The sequence below is a fragment of the Coturnix japonica genome, chromosome 3 (assembly GCF_001577835.2).
Source record: "Coturnix japonica isolate 7356 chromosome 3, Coturnix japonica 2.1, whole genome shotgun sequence".
In the NCBI taxonomy this organism is placed as follows: domain Eukaryota; kingdom Metazoa; phylum Chordata; class Aves; order Galliformes; family Phasianidae; genus Coturnix; species Coturnix japonica.
Genome location: NC_029518.1, coordinates 4,561,930 through 4,578,687, shown reverse-complemented (window position 1 = coordinate 4,578,687; position 16,758 = coordinate 4,561,930). Strand labels below are relative to the sequence as shown.

The 16,758-nt window shown below is 40.2% G+C and overlaps 1 protein-coding gene across 7 annotated transcripts in view; it reads right to left on the bottom strand.

Annotated features, from left to right (window-relative positions):
- The window catches only part of ANAPC1 (anaphase promoting complex subunit 1), a 32,522-nt gene that overhangs the window by 13,696 nt on the left and 2,068 nt on the right, over positions 1 to 16,758 (bottom strand). For 2 of the 7 annotated variants that reach the window (XM_015856612.2, XM_015856613.2), the window contains exons 6-26: positions 15,667 to 15,740; positions 15,267 to 15,415; positions 14,539 to 14,759; positions 13,722 to 13,931; positions 12,999 to 13,094; positions 12,587 to 12,677; positions 12,395 to 12,460; positions 11,851 to 11,988; positions 10,759 to 10,899; positions 10,457 to 10,517; positions 9,749 to 9,936; positions 8,913 to 8,987; positions 7,656 to 7,921; positions 6,301 to 6,392; positions 5,298 to 5,437; positions 3,815 to 3,893; positions 3,673 to 3,709; positions 3,506 to 3,576; positions 3,202 to 3,380; positions 1,316 to 1,542; positions 106 to 224 (exon numbers count right to left, since the gene is read on the bottom strand). In XM_015856612.2, the coding sequence (XP_015712098.1) occupies positions 106 to 224; positions 1,316 to 1,542; positions 3,202 to 3,380; positions 3,506 to 3,576; positions 3,673 to 3,709; positions 3,815 to 3,893; positions 5,298 to 5,437; positions 6,301 to 6,392; positions 7,656 to 7,921; positions 8,913 to 8,987; positions 9,749 to 9,936; positions 10,457 to 10,517; positions 10,759 to 10,899; positions 11,851 to 11,988; positions 12,395 to 12,460; positions 12,587 to 12,677; positions 12,999 to 13,094; positions 13,722 to 13,931; positions 14,539 to 14,759; positions 15,267 to 15,415; positions 15,667 to 15,740 (2,720 nt within the window). The remainder of the gene's footprint in view (positions 1 to 105; positions 225 to 1,315; positions 1,543 to 3,201; positions 3,381 to 3,505; positions 3,577 to 3,672; positions 3,710 to 3,814; positions 3,894 to 5,297; positions 5,438 to 6,300; positions 6,393 to 7,655; positions 7,922 to 8,912; positions 8,988 to 9,748; positions 9,937 to 10,456; positions 10,518 to 10,758; positions 10,900 to 11,850; positions 11,989 to 12,394; positions 12,461 to 12,586; positions 12,678 to 12,998; positions 13,095 to 13,721; positions 13,932 to 14,538; positions 14,760 to 15,266; positions 15,416 to 15,666; positions 15,741 to 16,758) is intronic. The other 5 variants (XM_015856614.2, XM_015856615.2, XM_015856616.2 and 2 more) reach the window with 5 other exon arrangements.

The following is a 16,758-nucleotide window of genomic DNA, read 5'->3' as shown; positions in this document are numbered from 1 at the left end:
TGTAATATTGCAAGAGGTCAAAAAAAAGAGGGGTAACAACTAACAGAACATGATGTAGTTTCTTAAAGAATTAATTTCTTCAGAGGAAAATACCAAGCAACATACCAGTTAGATTCAGCTTAGGAATGGGCAGCTGTTCTGCTGGAATAGGATGATAGGAGAACAAAGTAAACATTCCTCGTCCAACAGGCAGTGCCATGGTTCGCTGGCACAGCTGTAACAACCTGTTAAGGGGACCAAAACAAAAGCCATTGCTTAATATATTCCAATAAAGTGAGACTACATATAACAGGCACTGGATGGACAGCTTTTTTTTCTCCTGATTCAAACAGTATTATGTTCCCCCTCTTTTTTTCTAGTAGGTTGAACTTAAAAAACCAAAGACATCATTTCAAGATTAATCTCAAAGACGCACTTTAACTTATGAGATGTTGAAATGTGTCTGTGTTTTTCACTTTAAGCTAGGTGCTGGTTAAACAAACCTGCGCTGCAGTTTAACAGCATATCAGAAGCGAGGTGAAAGGAGAAAGCAAAACAAAGTTAATTGCTGTGTGATCTTGCTATGACTAGTGATCACATCTAGTAATAACAGCATACAGAATTAATAGTCTACTTCCAGGAATACTGACCACAGTTCTCTATGATTTACTCTGGAAATACTTTCTAGACTTGTTAGATTACTCAGCTTGTTAGGTCAGGTAATAATGTGATGCATTCCTTTAGTTTTCTGTTTCTGTAGGGTGTTTTGTATGTTAACAACACTCTGAAGTTTTGGGTTGTTTTTTTTTTTCCTCCCTTCTTTATTTTATTTTTTCAAAGACAACACAATTAAGACCCCTAAAACGACTGAATAGAGAAGCAGAACAGGGAGGTGACTGACGGGGCAAGCAATAGCTCCAATAGGAGCTTTCAAGAGCAGGATAAGGCAGTGAACTTGCATTCTGTAGAACTACATCCCCTAACTTAAGACTTGCTTTGACCAGAATAAAGGGCTCTCCATGTTATAAAGTAGATAGACTAGAGATAGACTACAGTCACATGTCCTCCACAAAGCAGATACTACTTATATTAAATAAATTTCTAACCCTAAATGCCTCATGGGGTTCAAACGAACAGACTCCCTCATGTGCTGCTCCAATCCCAACAACTGTCGAATACAACACAACACAGCTTTGATGCATATTGATCCTTCATTAAGATCTGCCTACTTCAGTGCTGTGTTCAGACAGAAATAGACCATGCAATTTGATAAGACATACTTAAGAATATCCATTTTTCACCTAAGTGAAAGCCTGCTAGAAACAGAATTCTTTACCGGTTCTCTTTTTCTTCTATGAAATCATGGTCACTAGCTTCTGGCATCTGCACTACATTAACACGTACAGGACGGGCACTCTGAAGGAGCCTGCGTACTTCCTGCACTCTCAAATCCTTGCTCCATATTAGTGACATGACCTCATCGTTCATGTTGTTCATGCCATCCTCATCCTCTTCCGATTCAGCTGCAGATGGACTATCAGAAGACAGCACTGGGCCCATAGACTGCAAGAGAAAAGAAGTCATTTTCAGTAGTGCACAAGTGTTGCTAACTATCAGAAGGCATCAAATCTAAAACTAGAAAAAAACTACATCAAAACTAGATCTAACACGGGCTTTCCTAAGGCACATGACACCAGGAGTGCAAAGCAGATTAACAGGTGATGAATGAAAACTAATTTCTTCTGATAAATATGCGCTAAATCTCAATACATAACTGCACCACCCATACAGCCAGCGTCCGTTTTGAAACAGGAAACTCCACCCTGACCTCCTGAGAAATGACAAACAATTTGGTGTTTGAAGATCACTATCCTTTTAAGGTAACATATATTTGAGGCATTGTTGTAAAGCGATAAAATCAGATTTATCATCATTTTAAGATCCAGCACTGTTAGTGTTGGGAAAAGTTAACCAGCAGAAAATTAAATGCATTTTCTAATTAATGGTGCCACATCTGAATGAATAGTTTTACTTTGGTTCTATATGACTAAAAATAAATATTTAACTTTTCTGAAATGTAACCAGATGTCCCTGTTAAAAAAGAAATCCAAGTAATTTTGACATCACTTCCAATGCTAAGACAGTTAAAACTATCTTGACCAAGATGTACCTGACAATACAAGACCCTTTTCCTGACTTCTGAAAAAAGTCACAGTCTCTCTGCTATTATTTATGCAAACCATTAGCCAGCTTTCACATAGTTTTGGATTCTGGTGTCCTCAACAAGAGACACTTCAGAGAGCTCCAAGAGATGCCACTAATTCCCACCATCGAAAAATGATGCTTAAAAGAAAAACCAAGACACTTTTTCCCCCAGGATAAAAATAACTAAGCCCTTTCTGGAAAAAAAAAAAAAAAAAAAAAAAAAAAAAAAAAAAAAAAAAAAAGGAGAAAAATATGAAAAGCGTACTTCAGAAAACAATCCAGATCTTCCAGTGAAAAGGGTGACCCCAGCTATGCCAACTCAGGAAGCAGCTGAAAAGTCATATGAATGGCCTGGGTTGCAAATGACCACAATGATCACCTGGTTTTAACCCCGCTGCTAAGTGCAGGGTCACCAACCAACAGCCCAGGCTGCCCAGAGCCACATCCAGCCTGGCATTGAATGCCTGCAGGGATGGGGCATCCACAGCCTCCTTGGGCAACCTGTTCCAGTGCATCACCACCCTCTGGGTGAAAAACTTCCTCCTCATGCCTAACCTAAACCTCCTCTGTCTCAGTCTAAACCATTCTCCCTTGTTTACATGGGTGGTGATAGGACAGCTATTATTCCCACTCCCTTCTCCCTGGGCCACTGTGATGATGGCAGAGTTTCTAGACAGAGCACCAAAAAGGTAGTACCAAAACATTCTGGAGAGGAAGACTTACAATCAAATTGCTCTGTAGGCAAAACTTCCGAGTACTAAGCTTCAATGAAGTTTCAAATCTGTTTTACTGAATTTGCACAGCTATGATATGTACACTTCCTGGGACAGATGCTGATTTTTATACTAAAACCCTCATATGCATATAAATCCCATATTGCTTTAAGTTTTGAATTCTGCACCTTCCATGCTCCATTAATCTACACTCCCTGAGCATCAGCAGATGGTAGAAGAGCTTCTGCACAGAGTGCTGTGTCCAACATTCAGTATCACCAAATCCATTTATGCCCATACTCACAGATTTACTCTTCAGCAGGTTGCCCTCACATGCCTGTTTGGACAGATCCTGACGCCCAATCAAGACACAAACTGCTTCTGGCCAGTCTGAGGCAGGCTGCTCTCGGCAGTAATATACTGCATCTCTGATAGGCAGAGCCACACCAAATGGAAGAGTCTCCAGATCTCTTAAGGTGAAACCTTAACGTTAGCATGCATGAAAAAAAACCTCAATCAAAACATGATACAATGCTTTTCATACTGTGCAATTCTGATACTTATTTACAACTGTTACCATCTCACACAAAGATAAAAGTTGTTTATACCAATATTAGTCAACCAAATAATTAGCTTCTCGGCGAGGCTGGAAATAGATGTGCTGCGTCCAAAACAGCATCTGTAAAATATTGGAAAATAAAGGAGAAGCCAATAAAACCTAATCAAAAGCTTCACAGAAAATACTCAGAATTTAACACAATATTGAAAAACATACCGATTGTCATCCTGTTCTATTTGTTGCTTTTGTTGCCCTAGAAAAGACAAGGCCATGTAATCCCCTTGTTTCCCAAGCAAAAGGATAGCATATAACAAACAAGACACCAGGAGACAGCACAATGGCATTAAAGCATCATTACCTGAAGTAATTTTGTACAAATAAGGGGAAGCTTCATTAGATACAGCACTCTCATCGCCAAGTATGTACAGAGCCACACTCTGGATAGGAAAGAGACACCATAATACAGAGTCACTTCCTTTGCAGCTATTACTATTCTGCCTATCAGAACAAGCAGAAGGGAACTTCAGTAACTTAAACAGTGGGATGCGTTTGTTACGAAAACATCATTAAGTAAATGCAGATTCAAAGAACTAAAGCCAGTAAACTTCCACATTTTAGGTTTCTAGACTCATGTTTGGAAATATTAATTTGGTTTCCTCCCCTTCTTGAGTACTGGGTACTTTGTGAAGAACCTGGGAGAAGAGCATCCGCACCAGCCAGAAAAATCACAGCAATCCATCACTGTTTCCTTCTGAATACTACCATGCAAGTTGGCACTTCAAAGGCAAAACCACACCTAAGCAAAAACCTGCCATGATTTTCCCAAAGATATCTAACAATCTGCATCGCCAATGTGCCAGCTCTGACTTTGGCACAGAGAACTCAGGTTCAGGCAGAGATGGTGACAGACAAGTGACTGCCTGAATGAAAGGCTCTATTCTTCTTCAGAGCTTGAGAGTAGGGCAAATTTTAAGTGTAAGCATCAGCATTTCAACTTCTTTGAAGCAGAGGACAGGCTGACTCCTGTCAGTTCCAATGGAAGACACTGCAACTACTCTGGGACAGCTGGGTCACAACAGAACCTCCCTGCTCTGTTTATCTCTTCAGCTCAACATCACTGCTCCAAATCCTGTACTGACAGCTTTTCTCCACAAACACTTTGTGAAGAAGCCAACAAGGCTGACCAAAAGATAACATCAGCACTAATAACTACTCATGCAGTTCAATATTTATGTTGATACATGCCCAAGAGAAAAGCCAGGAAATTCTCACTCGTGAAATACAGTTAACTGAGTTACATTATTACTTTGCACATGCCACTACTGCAAACCACAAAAAGCCAAAAACATGAGCAGCGAAGCATAGGCCATTTACCCTGCACTCATATACTCTTCTCCCCAGTCTCCAATACCTTCTCTCACCTGCTAAAATTCATCTACATCCTTTAGTATTCAAGTTGTGACAGAACAGAAGTTAGGTCTTGTGGAAATTCCCCTCTGCTAAACATTTGTTACTCCCTCCCAGAAAGAGGCTGACACCACTAAGTCACAGGAGAACTTCATGCAGACAAATGAGTCCTGTTTAGTATAGTGCAGAAACACCTGGAGATGCTTAAGATGTCCAAACAGTACAGCTACAGCTGTGCTCCTCTGCAGTCATTCATCCCAGTCTCAGTACTGCTCCAGCGTGCTCCTACTGCTTTACACGTGACAGACTTTTCATCATTTGACTTCCCATTGAGGGCACTTCACTCACAGGAAATTAAGCAGCTAGAACAAACCGTGGCCACAGAGTTGTTACGCTGATAGAGGAAAACACGTTATCTTTGCCAGCGTACATACCAGTATTACCAGCTTGCTCCTTTCACAGATTCCTGGTAAGTAAGGATAAGGCTGAACACTTCCTCCCTTTAGACAGGAACTCAGCCACTGAAAGATACTTGGAGGCTCAGCAGAAAAAAATGCGGGATGATGCATGAAACCTGTTTGGATTTAATGGCACGAACAGTCTTGACACCACATTCATGGCAAATGCACAAAAACTGTTTTCTGTTCTCAAAACAAACCCTACACCATTTCTGGTATTTCAAAGCATTATGGATCACATCTGCCTTCTGTCAGATGCAAGCTTATGGCTAGACTGTAATGAAAGAATGAAACATCTTTGTGTCTTTTAAGGAAGTATCAACCTACTGTGAAAAGTAACGTATGTAATTTCTAATTTTCAAAAACCTCAGGGGAACAGTCTTGTCCTTAAACATCAAATCACTAAGTGAGAGAGCAGCCTAACTATAACCTCTTTGTCCTCCCTATTCACAAACACAAATGGCAAAGCCTGACCAATATGATGAGATTATATTTTTTGTGCCAGGAAAAAGAGTATTTTGTTTTGCGTGACCAGCAAATTTCAGCTGGTAGTACATTAAACAGATGCACAAAAAAATAAGTGATCTTATTTTAGCTTTCATCATTGTGCTTTGAGCTCTGATTTCATTTTAAAGGACTATAAACTGAGAGCTTGCAGCAGAAGCACACCTCATTACCAGGTTTTTCCATAGCTCTCCACAAATACTTCTCAGCCAGCCTGAGCTAGGAGTTTGCTGAAATAAAACCATCAACTTTCTCCCAGGTCCTTGCTGTGAAACATCTCATGAAGCACTACACTGAAGGCATCAGCTTGTCACTGCAGGGTTCTAACAGACTTTTAAAGACAAAGGAACGAGACAACCCATGCACAGTTTCACATTTGGTTTAAGTCCTATCCAGCTATCAACATGCTCAGTATTAAGAGAACTTACACACCAATACCATTGAGCACTCGCTTCACATAGCCTTAAAAACTCACCTTGATCAATTATGCAAGTCTGTCCAGAGCTTTTTACAAGGGCTGGATAGTCTCGGTAGTAGTAATCTATATAAGCTTCAAGTTTCAAGTCCCTAGAATGAAAGATGTGAATCATCATACAGTGAAAAACAAAAAGAAAACTCCACGCCTTCTTCCATTTCTGACATTTTCTATTTACTTTTAATATTCGTAATAAACATCAGATACAAGGGGTGAAGCTCTGACTTCTTTAACTAGAGTTGCTTATGGGCATTGCCCCTTTGCAAAGCAAGTAACCTGCATGCTTTATTTCCCCCCAGTGCACTACTTTCCAGCTGTAGTTCTGCTTTGTGCCACACCACCACCACTTACAGCATAGCAACTGTCACTACAACATTCCCAAACTTCCAAATGTTAAAAAGTTAGATAACAAGCTGAGTTTATCTGCAAGATGCGAATGCAAACAACAGCTTCCAGCCACAACAGATACACAGCATTTCATCACAGAGTTGCTTTTCATTGGCATGACAGGATAATGCACAGTTCAATCTTCCCAGGACTAGGGGCTACTTCTGGAAACTACTCCAGTCAACCAACTGCAGTGCCAGGGGAAGAATCTATAGCCAAAGAGATTTTGGTAGAAATATCAAATAAAACTTGGAGAGGCTTTACTGAGTCTTTTGCTTATACAGATAATTGTACGCATGTGTGTCTATACATATGCAATGCAATCTCAATGTGAGGGTGGAAGATGTAAGGATGCAGTCACTGGCTGCAGTAAAAACACCACAAAGATGAATATTTGATAAATCTTGTGAGCTTAGTCAATGCAGTAGACAAAAATGCGAGCTGTCCCGGGTACACAATTTCAGCTGCCAGGGAGGCAACACAGCATGAAAAGCAAGTACTGTGTTTCTTATCATGATCTAAACGGTAAGGTCATGTAAAACCAGAACCGAGATGAGATTCTGGTTATGTTTTAAAGCAAAACAAACACCTACCACCACCAGCAAGAAATCACTAAATGAAGAACACTTTTATCTGAGCAACTGAGCACTGAAAGTCAACAAGGTGTTTTTACTTCTGTCTGCACTCTATGATGTATAACATCTGTTGAGTAGACTTCCTCCCTCTCCCTTTTCTTGTATTGCAGGAGCAAAAGCCATCTACCAAGAACTACTATTTGTGAGTCATGCTTATGCTGGTAAGTGGTCAGGACTATACAAGAGATTTCCTATAACAAATATCTTCAACTGTTATTATTCATTTTCTTCAGAAATATGAAAGTCTGTTCACACTTTGGGTAATCCCCAAAACAATAACATCAAGAGATACTACACAACATACAGCACCTGTGATTTGTTGGTTTGGCATACCTGGCCAGCTGAACCAGAAGAACAACAAGTGACCGATTCTCTTCTCCCATCAGAAGGTTCAGTTTGAACTCCTCATAGACCAGATGAAGAACAAAGAAAATAGCAGGAATATGGGTGAAAAGGAGAGTTGAATAATCCAGGCTAAGGCTCTGTAAGAAGTCATCCTTTGGAGCTAAAACTTCCAGAGGGTCCAATCCCAAGACTTTGGATAGAGGATGAGACTCAAAATTTCTGTGGTAATCAGAGCTCAAGAGATATTCCCAGTCCTAGACAAAGCAAATAGGAGAAAGAGGCAACAAACAATGAACAGACTTTCAGCAAAAGAACTCCATGGCACCACTGCAGAGGGGTCTTCCCCACAACCAGTACAAACACCGTTAAGGTGCCACACAAACCCTGCAAGCTACATTGCACAGATTCAATCGTTACACTGTATCTTCCCATCCTTCCTCCAGTTATGCATAAAATGAATCAAAGCATTAACATTTAAGAAAACAGAGAGATGGAAACTGATTTGAAGTGCCTTCTTTGCACTAATAATTCTGTGTGGCGCCGTGCTGTAATTCACATAGTGCCCCCAGCCTTTTTTCTACTTCCATCACAGCATGTTGGGCATTTACATCTTAACCTGTTTCATACAGATTGCAGCCTGTAAGCCCCATGGGTTCACTGAGCTGCCAACCTACAAAACCTAGTGGCACAATTGTACCACTGTAGCTTGTAAGCTTCTTACAGTGGAATGCTAGTAAGCCTTATCCACTTCATTGCTTGACTATGTTAGAGAACAACCTTCCTACTCTTACCTAGGCAAAACCTGGTGAATCAATCTTGAACACACTGCTAAATTCAGAAAGAACCAGTGCATTCAGTGGAGCATGTAATTTGATGCTCTTAACTTGCTGAAGGTGCTGAGTGGAGGAGAGAGTAAGCCAACTTTTTTTTAAGGGGATAGAACATCTAGGATGTTCTATATGTTCTATTTGTTGTCTATATGTTGTCTATTTGGCAGTCAAAAAACTGCAACGTGTTGCTTTGTAATTCATGTTAAATTCATTCCTGAATCTAACTTCTCTGAAATTGGGACCTGACAAGAAAAGGTCACATGATACAGACGCAGCACAGTGCAAAACAGCTTTCCTTCCCCCACAGGCTTGCAATCCCTGGTGAGTCCAGATCAGAGGTGTTTCTTCTGGATTATCTTAAAAAACAAAACAACACACCCCCAGCTTTCATTTGTCAAAGAGAACTATTTCTTACTTCATCTGATCCTGTTTCTGATGGCCTAGCTTTCTTTGGTGCACTCACTGGTGACGGTGATCCTCCAACATTAAGCTGCAAGAAACAAGACCAAGGTTGTGTAAGTAATACACCAGTCCTAATACGTCCACTCAAACCACACGCTACATGACGTTCCTTTACCTAATTGTATTTTGCTTACATAAAATATGTACTGCAACGAGATGTTTTCTACACACAGCTTATTAGTCCAATGTATGCTGCACAAACCTTGAAGTCTGACTGTCTGACATTTGGTATTGGCTAGGACAGAGGAAATAGCAGGTATGAGCTAATGCAAGTTAATGTGGGTACACACTAATTGCTTTTATTTCATCAGTACACATACATACACCTGCACCCCCTACTCCTCCCATTCTGTGAGGACAACAAGTGTACTTGCTAGCAAGAAATTCACTGACAGAAAACTCCAAGTAAATTCAGATTGAAAGACGTAACTTTAAGTGCTGTAATTTGAAAACTGCAGGGAAAACCTGGAGAATCTGAACTGCATTTTGTGTTTCTAAATCAAGAGGCTTAATTCAGACTACTAGAATAAAATCTTTAATCAATCAGTGTTAGTACTGAAGTAAGATTCTTAATTTATTTTCATCTGATGTGTTAAGCACCTTATAGATATACACATCACAGACTAGAATACACCTGAAATTTAGAAATGCAGAATTAATTCAGTGGCATCTTGTTTTCAGGACAAGAATTTGTTTTTTATTTCAGCACCTCTCTAACCATTTCAAACCTTGAAGATTTATCAGTCGTATTAACACAAGCTAAGGAAACAGACATGTACACTTGCTTACATTACGCGTCCAGGTCAGCTTCTCTGTGTTATAACCCATCATATTCATGAGACAAGTTACAAATAAATTCCATTCCAAGCGGTAACTTGGTCCTCCAGGGGCATTATAAGCATTGTACCACTTGACAAGCATCTGTACAGCTACCTCCTTGGGTAGGATAGCCTTGACCCCTTGCAGACATGTTTTCACTGTTGCAAAAGAGGGGAAAAAAAAGTTAGGCCTGTTTTTCATTACTTCCAATCCTACTTATACAATTAATGCTACAAATTGTTACCGTACTTGGACCTACTTTTAACTCTCCAGGAACTCTTTCAATAAAAGGCACACCACATAACCCTTTGTTCCTTCAGTTTTGGTTAAACACAGACTCTCTAATTCACCACACAAAGGAGGGGGAGGGGGAGTTTTTTTGCTCATTAATGAAAACAAGTTGTGTCTGAACTGACATCTCAGCCCTGAGCAAGCATGAACAGTAAAGCATAAAGAGAACAAAAGAACAAAGAAGTTTCAAGAGTGAATCAGATGAAGCACTCAAAGAAGCAGAGCACACCTAAATGAATGGTAACAGCTGTACAAAGTAAGCCAATAAACCTCAAAATACCTCATACCTAATGCTCACACAGTCTAAGCTATGTATAAACTAAAAAAAAAAGACAAAACCCTCAAAACTCAAGGAATGTATTTCACATGGGAGATTCTGAATCATACCGAGCTCTGAAGTGGCAATTTCAGGAATTGTAATCCGAACCATTGTGTTACTGCTGAGTTCCTGGAGGAGAAAAAAAAGGAAGAGTTGAAACTGCAAAATACATCTATAAGTAGATATGGGGTCTTTCTCCTTCAGCTCAGAATTCATTTATGTATCGAGCATATTCCTAACTCTTAGCTATTTGCCACACTCAAAGTTAGCAACCTCAGATTCTTATATATCTCAGATTCTGTAACTCTATGAAAAATAAGCTTGACTGTTACTAACAAAGTCATGACTCAAATTACAGAATAACACCTACTAAAGTTACTCTGTTGTGGACAGGATCCCTTAGAGCATGAATGAAAGTCCCGTGCTGCTGAAAAGTGCAGTCCTCAACGTAAGTTGAATCATGGAGTTTTGAAGAATCCCTTAGCTCTGGAACTGGTGACAAAAGCATACTCTGCAAAACAGTAAAAATAGCTGCTTAGAATTGTTAAAGCAAGTATCTGAGCAAAAGACAGTTAAAATGACCATTTTTAAGTGTACAGGTATTTTAAAAGTCTTTTCAAAACTATCTCTGAAGTTCTATGAAAATCATAAATAAGGTAGAATATAACAGACATACTTTAAACACCGTATTCAGGGACTCCACAGGAGAAAAGTAAAAGACCTGGCTCCCAAAAACACTTAAAAAGTTAAAAATCATTTGAATGAAAGATGCCCAACTTTAATTTTCAAACAAATAAGCTGTTTTTCAAATCTCCCTTTTCAATTTACAGCATGTGTTTGAGACTTGCATCACACACCCAGCTCAGCCCTCACTGTATTTTCACTTCAGTGAGGGCTATCAAAGCATCCAATCAAAACATGGATAGAGGTTGTGGGGAAGAAGGCTGTGTATGAAAACTAGGGTGGAAAGAGAACGGTCTTGATGAACCACAGAAATTAGACAAGCAGAGACAAAACAAGTCTTTCACAATAGTTACATGAGGTTTAAAGTAACAGGCTTTCTCCTGAAAAATATTCATGATCTCCTCTAGCCATACTCAAGTCTTAATCCTGTACTACTAAGCAGTGAGAAGGGACTAGAAGCCCCTCTTTAAAGACCATCCACACATCTGCCTTCAGCTACTTTGTAATTAAGAAACAGATAGTCAGTGTTTGAAAGCTTCATTTTCACATGCCAAAGATGTTCATAGGGAAGCTCTCACATAGGACTTCATTTTTAGCTAATAGCCATTCCTAAATAGAAGATATCAGCATAAAGCAGCATTTCCATCACTATTTTATGCAATTTAGAAAATACAAGACTACCTTACAGGAAAAAAAAAAAGCTTCCAGTTACTCAATCAATTATGTCAAAGCTATTAAACCTAAAGCTTTTTCAAGGCAGGATTTGATTTCTGCTTACCTCTTCTAGAGGCCCCAGGTGTTTATTCAAAGACTTGGATGGAGTGCTGACACTATCCAAAGGAGTGCTTGGCCGAGGCATTTGGTTGGACATTGTCAGGGATGGAGCGGGCAGTCCAGGAATAAAAACCTTCCCCACCTTTTTTGAACAATATATAGGAAAGCAAACAGTTGATTTTTACATGCTGTATACAGTTCAAAAAATATTTACTTTGAATAAATAAAATTCTTACTTCCTATATCTTTAATATTTTGTTCATTTGAAAGCACTGTATTAGTTTAGCACTTTACTGTTGCAGAAAACAAGCTCCAGAGATTATTCAATTGTTCAATTCAAAAACCACAAGGTGCCAGTCATTCTTAAGAGCCACCCTTCCAGCACTGCATATAAATGGCACTCATTAGGAAAGCACAGGCACCTTATCAAGTGAAAAGTCTACAGTAGCTTCAAATGATAACTTGTAAGGTAGGATGCACCCTCTGCACAGCCTAGTTTATAACCAGAGTCAAACACTTATTTTGGGACACAAAACCCTACTACTTACACGAACAATTCCAGAATAAAGCACTAGATTTCCACTGCCTTCCAGAACCAACAGTGTATCAACACCCTGCAAGAATCAAACAGCATATTCAGCTTCTTGTGTTTAAGAATGACAACAAATGGATGACATAAGTAACAAAGGAAGATACAAAGGAAGATACTTTGCAACTAATAATCTATAAAAGTTACATACCTGCACTGGAGCTGCATCCTTTGCCTGAATATTGGTAAGAGAACCAAAGATCAGCTGAGACTTGTCATTGCTCTCTTGAAACTTAACACACCTAAAGATTTGAGAAAACAACAGCAAATTCCCCAGTGTGACTCTGACAGGTAAAGACAAGGATAAATACAAATACCACTCCAAGTACAGTGAGTGCACTCTTGCAATTTCCATTTTATTTAAATAATCAAAATCATCTACACCACACAAATTAAAAGCCAGTCATATGAGAGGCACTGACACCTGACATCACAAGGGATTCCTCTAGCTGAAGGAATAAATATGTTAAAGACTCGATCTAGACAAATTTTTAGAGTGCTTTGCTCCCTTCCCCTCCCCCTTTTTATTTCTTTAAACCTGTCCCCAAACTAGGAATTCTCACCGCAGCTGGAGCTGAGATTCCACTAAAAAGCACAAGAACTTCTGCCCACAAAGGTCAGTGGTAATGAACACTTTTGATGCCTGGGAATTCTTCTCTCTAAATAAGACACAAAGAGCAGCATAGTGTTGGGTTCATTATAAAAACTTCAGTTAAAGAAAATGTCCACAACCCATCGGGACACCAGTCTTCAATTAGTAGAGTTTCAAGTTGCAAAGAATGTGCCAGTCTCAGTTTCAGCCCATACATGAGAAATTAATTTCCTAGCACTCCAGTCTTTGCATTCACACTTGTTGGTGTGCAGTGCACATGACACTTGGCTTTGCTCTCCCAGTCAGTCTTAAGTTTTAAGTTGAGTTTTGCCCCTTTTCCATAGCAACAGGGCAAGAAATATTCCCACTAAGTTTTAAAAGGGGCACAAATGCAAGAAAAAAACCAATATCAGTGATGGTATTTGAATCTACTTTGCTTGAGAGATCTCACAAAAGTATTCCCTGCCTTGGAGAGCTAGGAGTAACAACAGGTAAAAACTATTCCAAGTGCCCAGCTCCCTTTACAAGTGGGCTGGATGCTTAGCAAGCATCACTTAAATATAAGAAGTGCAAGTTCATGCACCTCTCTTAAAGTACCACTATTTGCAGAAGGCTCACACTAAAATAAGCTGTTTTACTTTCTCTCTCTCTCCCCACTGTCAATCCCACACTTCTCTCATATTCCAACATTCACCTCATTTTTGTGATAGCTTCTGTCCACAGATGATCTATACACAGCTCAGGAACAATTGGTTCTGTTTCTGTTACAAGAAAGGAATCACTGCAAGCACTCTCTGGAGAATGGGTAATACTGTGCCTCCTTGGAGACTGAGCATTGCTGGATGAGTTGAACCTCTGCACTCCCGAGAATGAATGTACTCCCAGGGCAGGTGAATGAGAACGGCTGCAAGCAGAAACAAAGCATTACTGAAAAGAGAGCAAACAAAACCAGATAAAAACCCCAATTAAAGCACACTGAAAGCAAAAAAGAAAACAACCCTAAAACAGCAGCTAGTACAATACTAGCCTCCCTTCCTGATACATTTAATCATATGGAAACAACTCTTCAGCTTACTTTCCATTGTCTCTGTCAAAATCCAGGAGATGAGATTCCAACAGCAAACTAACATTTCAAGTTCTATGGTCCAGACTGTAAAAATGTACTCCAACCTGTGCTCTCTAAATATGACTTTCTTCAACTGAAAACACTCCTGAGACTCACAAGACCTTGAGACAGTCCCCAACTCAACTACAGACTGGCTGTATGAGAACAGAACAACCTCTTTGTCCCTTACACACCCATCATTCCCACCATGCTACAGAGACAACAGCAAGCAAATGTCACAAAAGCATTCCAAGAGTGCTTTCAGATGCTGTAAAAGAGAAGACATAGTACAGCTTAGATGGACAGACATATAAGGGCAGAGAAATACAGCAATGCCACGTGTAATGTCTATCCTATAGCTCATATTTGTTTGGTATCAGGTCTACACATTACGTTCAGCACCCACCTTAAAGCAGCCATGTTGGAGATGGATGGTGAGCGGGACTGCATGCTGGGTGATGACACTGATCTACTCTGGCTGTGAATAGATGAGTAGTTTTGGAAGGGTGAGGCCATAGGTGAGTCTCCTTTTGAAAGGCTCCTGAGTTGAGCAGTCAAAGAACTGCTAGCAGCCACATTCTGCGGTGTGCCCAGCTGCTCTGAGAACTTCAGCACCGTGTTCTGCTCCTGAGAAAGAAGAGACTTCTTATGTACTAATCACACATGGCCAGTACCAGCTAAGAAGCTCAAACAGCTCATGTTATCAGTTAGATGTTAGGATTGCATGCCTACATGGGTAAGGCGTAAAGGCACATTAGTCTAAGCAGTTATTCCATCCAACAGTGCTCTTCCTCCCAGTCACTGACACTACTCCTGTGATTCTTGGGGCAGAAAGTTGTTTGTCACTTTTCTCATGGAGGACAACAACTGAAGCAGAGTACAAACTTTCCAGTACAATGGAAGGAACATCATAAGCACTATATGTTGCATGGCCACTGTTTATTGAGTGACCTCCACAACTGTTGTATATACAGTATACAACAAGCAATATAAAGCACGACTTTTTTTCCTCCAGTAGTCACCCTATTAATAGAATAAATCACAATCGGGCATTTCTAACAGACAAGCCCAAGAATGGCACCTAAACACATACAAAAAACATATAATGACACATAGTCAGTAATAAATTTGTACCTCTGGCTTTACTCTACGAAGAGCCCAGACAGTATGTAAACTCTGTACAGTATCGTAGGTCATCACAATGGAAGGTTCAGCATTGACAAACACAATCCTCAAGGTATAATCGGCAACATACTGCACTCTAGCAGAGCCAAACACACCTGCTAAAGAAGTAGTTAACCTAAGTTAAAGGGAAAATATCATTTCTACAGTACTGTTATCAGATGAAGGATTAGTAATTTTTCATACCCTTTTTGCCCTGCAACCTGGACTTTTATCCTGACCAGTTTCCCTGTTCATAATGCAGCTAAAACAAGTCACTTCTGACTTCTTAAAAGAGCCATTATTGCACATTTTTAATACAGAAAATGCTTGAGTGATACATTAAGCATTTGATGTCAAGGCCTAAACCTACCTCCAGACTTACAGACAAGAGGTGTTATCTCATCTAAGGGATGCAGCATGCTGAACATAGTAGGCAAAGGTTCTCTAAAAAGAAACCAAACAAAGCATGTTCAAAAACCAAATGCTAATAAGCCTAACTGCCCTCTCTTGCAGTTGGTGCTCATGCTGCAATCCCAAAACACTCCTCAGACCTTAACCAATGAGAGCCTGAAACCTAACAGTAAAGACGTATTCCATTAACAGAAGCTCTTCTAATTGAGTAGAGTCAGCCAGTGGCTGGTCCATCAAACAGGGTTTTGCATTTTTCACATAGCACTTGAGAATGACCCCACCTGGTGGCCACATGACAAACTTTGGCTGGCCCAATGAACAGAGTTAGCTCCAGGGCAGCTAAAGGGAGCAAGAAGGGAAGAAGGCTCTTAAACTAGACTCAGCTGTAGAGTTTGAGTTCCACACCATCAGACGGACATCAGGTCATCTGTACCCCTCACACAGTAGCTATAGTGCCAACCATCTGTTGGTGGCAGTGGCAAAAGGGGAAATTCTTATGAAAGTCCAGGTCATGTAGGGTTAACAGCGAGTTTTCTAAAGTAACAGAGCAGGAAAATACAGGACCAGTGCAATTTTATTCCACAGTAATCCCAAAGGGGTCCAGCACAGATGTTAACCAAGGCCAGCCACAAGAAGCAAAACAGGGGATAGCAGGCTGGAAGACCTGAGATACGACAAAGGGTTCAGACCCAATGAAGCAAATCAGTGCCCAACTCCTTCCTTCACTGGAAGGAGGCACTTCACTATCCCTATGGACAGGGTGATGAGAGCACAGCACCAACACACTAAAGAGGTTATTTGCCTGGGCTAAAGCTTAACCTGGTACCAAAATTGAAGTGGAACACCCACTGCAGCCAGCTGGAAATACATGTTTCCAGATTTTTCTCGAATATTTTTAAGGTCTCCATATCTAACCTCAACTCTAATGAGGACTAGACAATAACACTGTGTGGAATGCACACAAACAACAAGGAAGAGCACAAGTGTATACTCAGACTACTTATCAGCAGGCCAACAAACCCCTTATCCTGCTTTTCATCTGTATATCCAG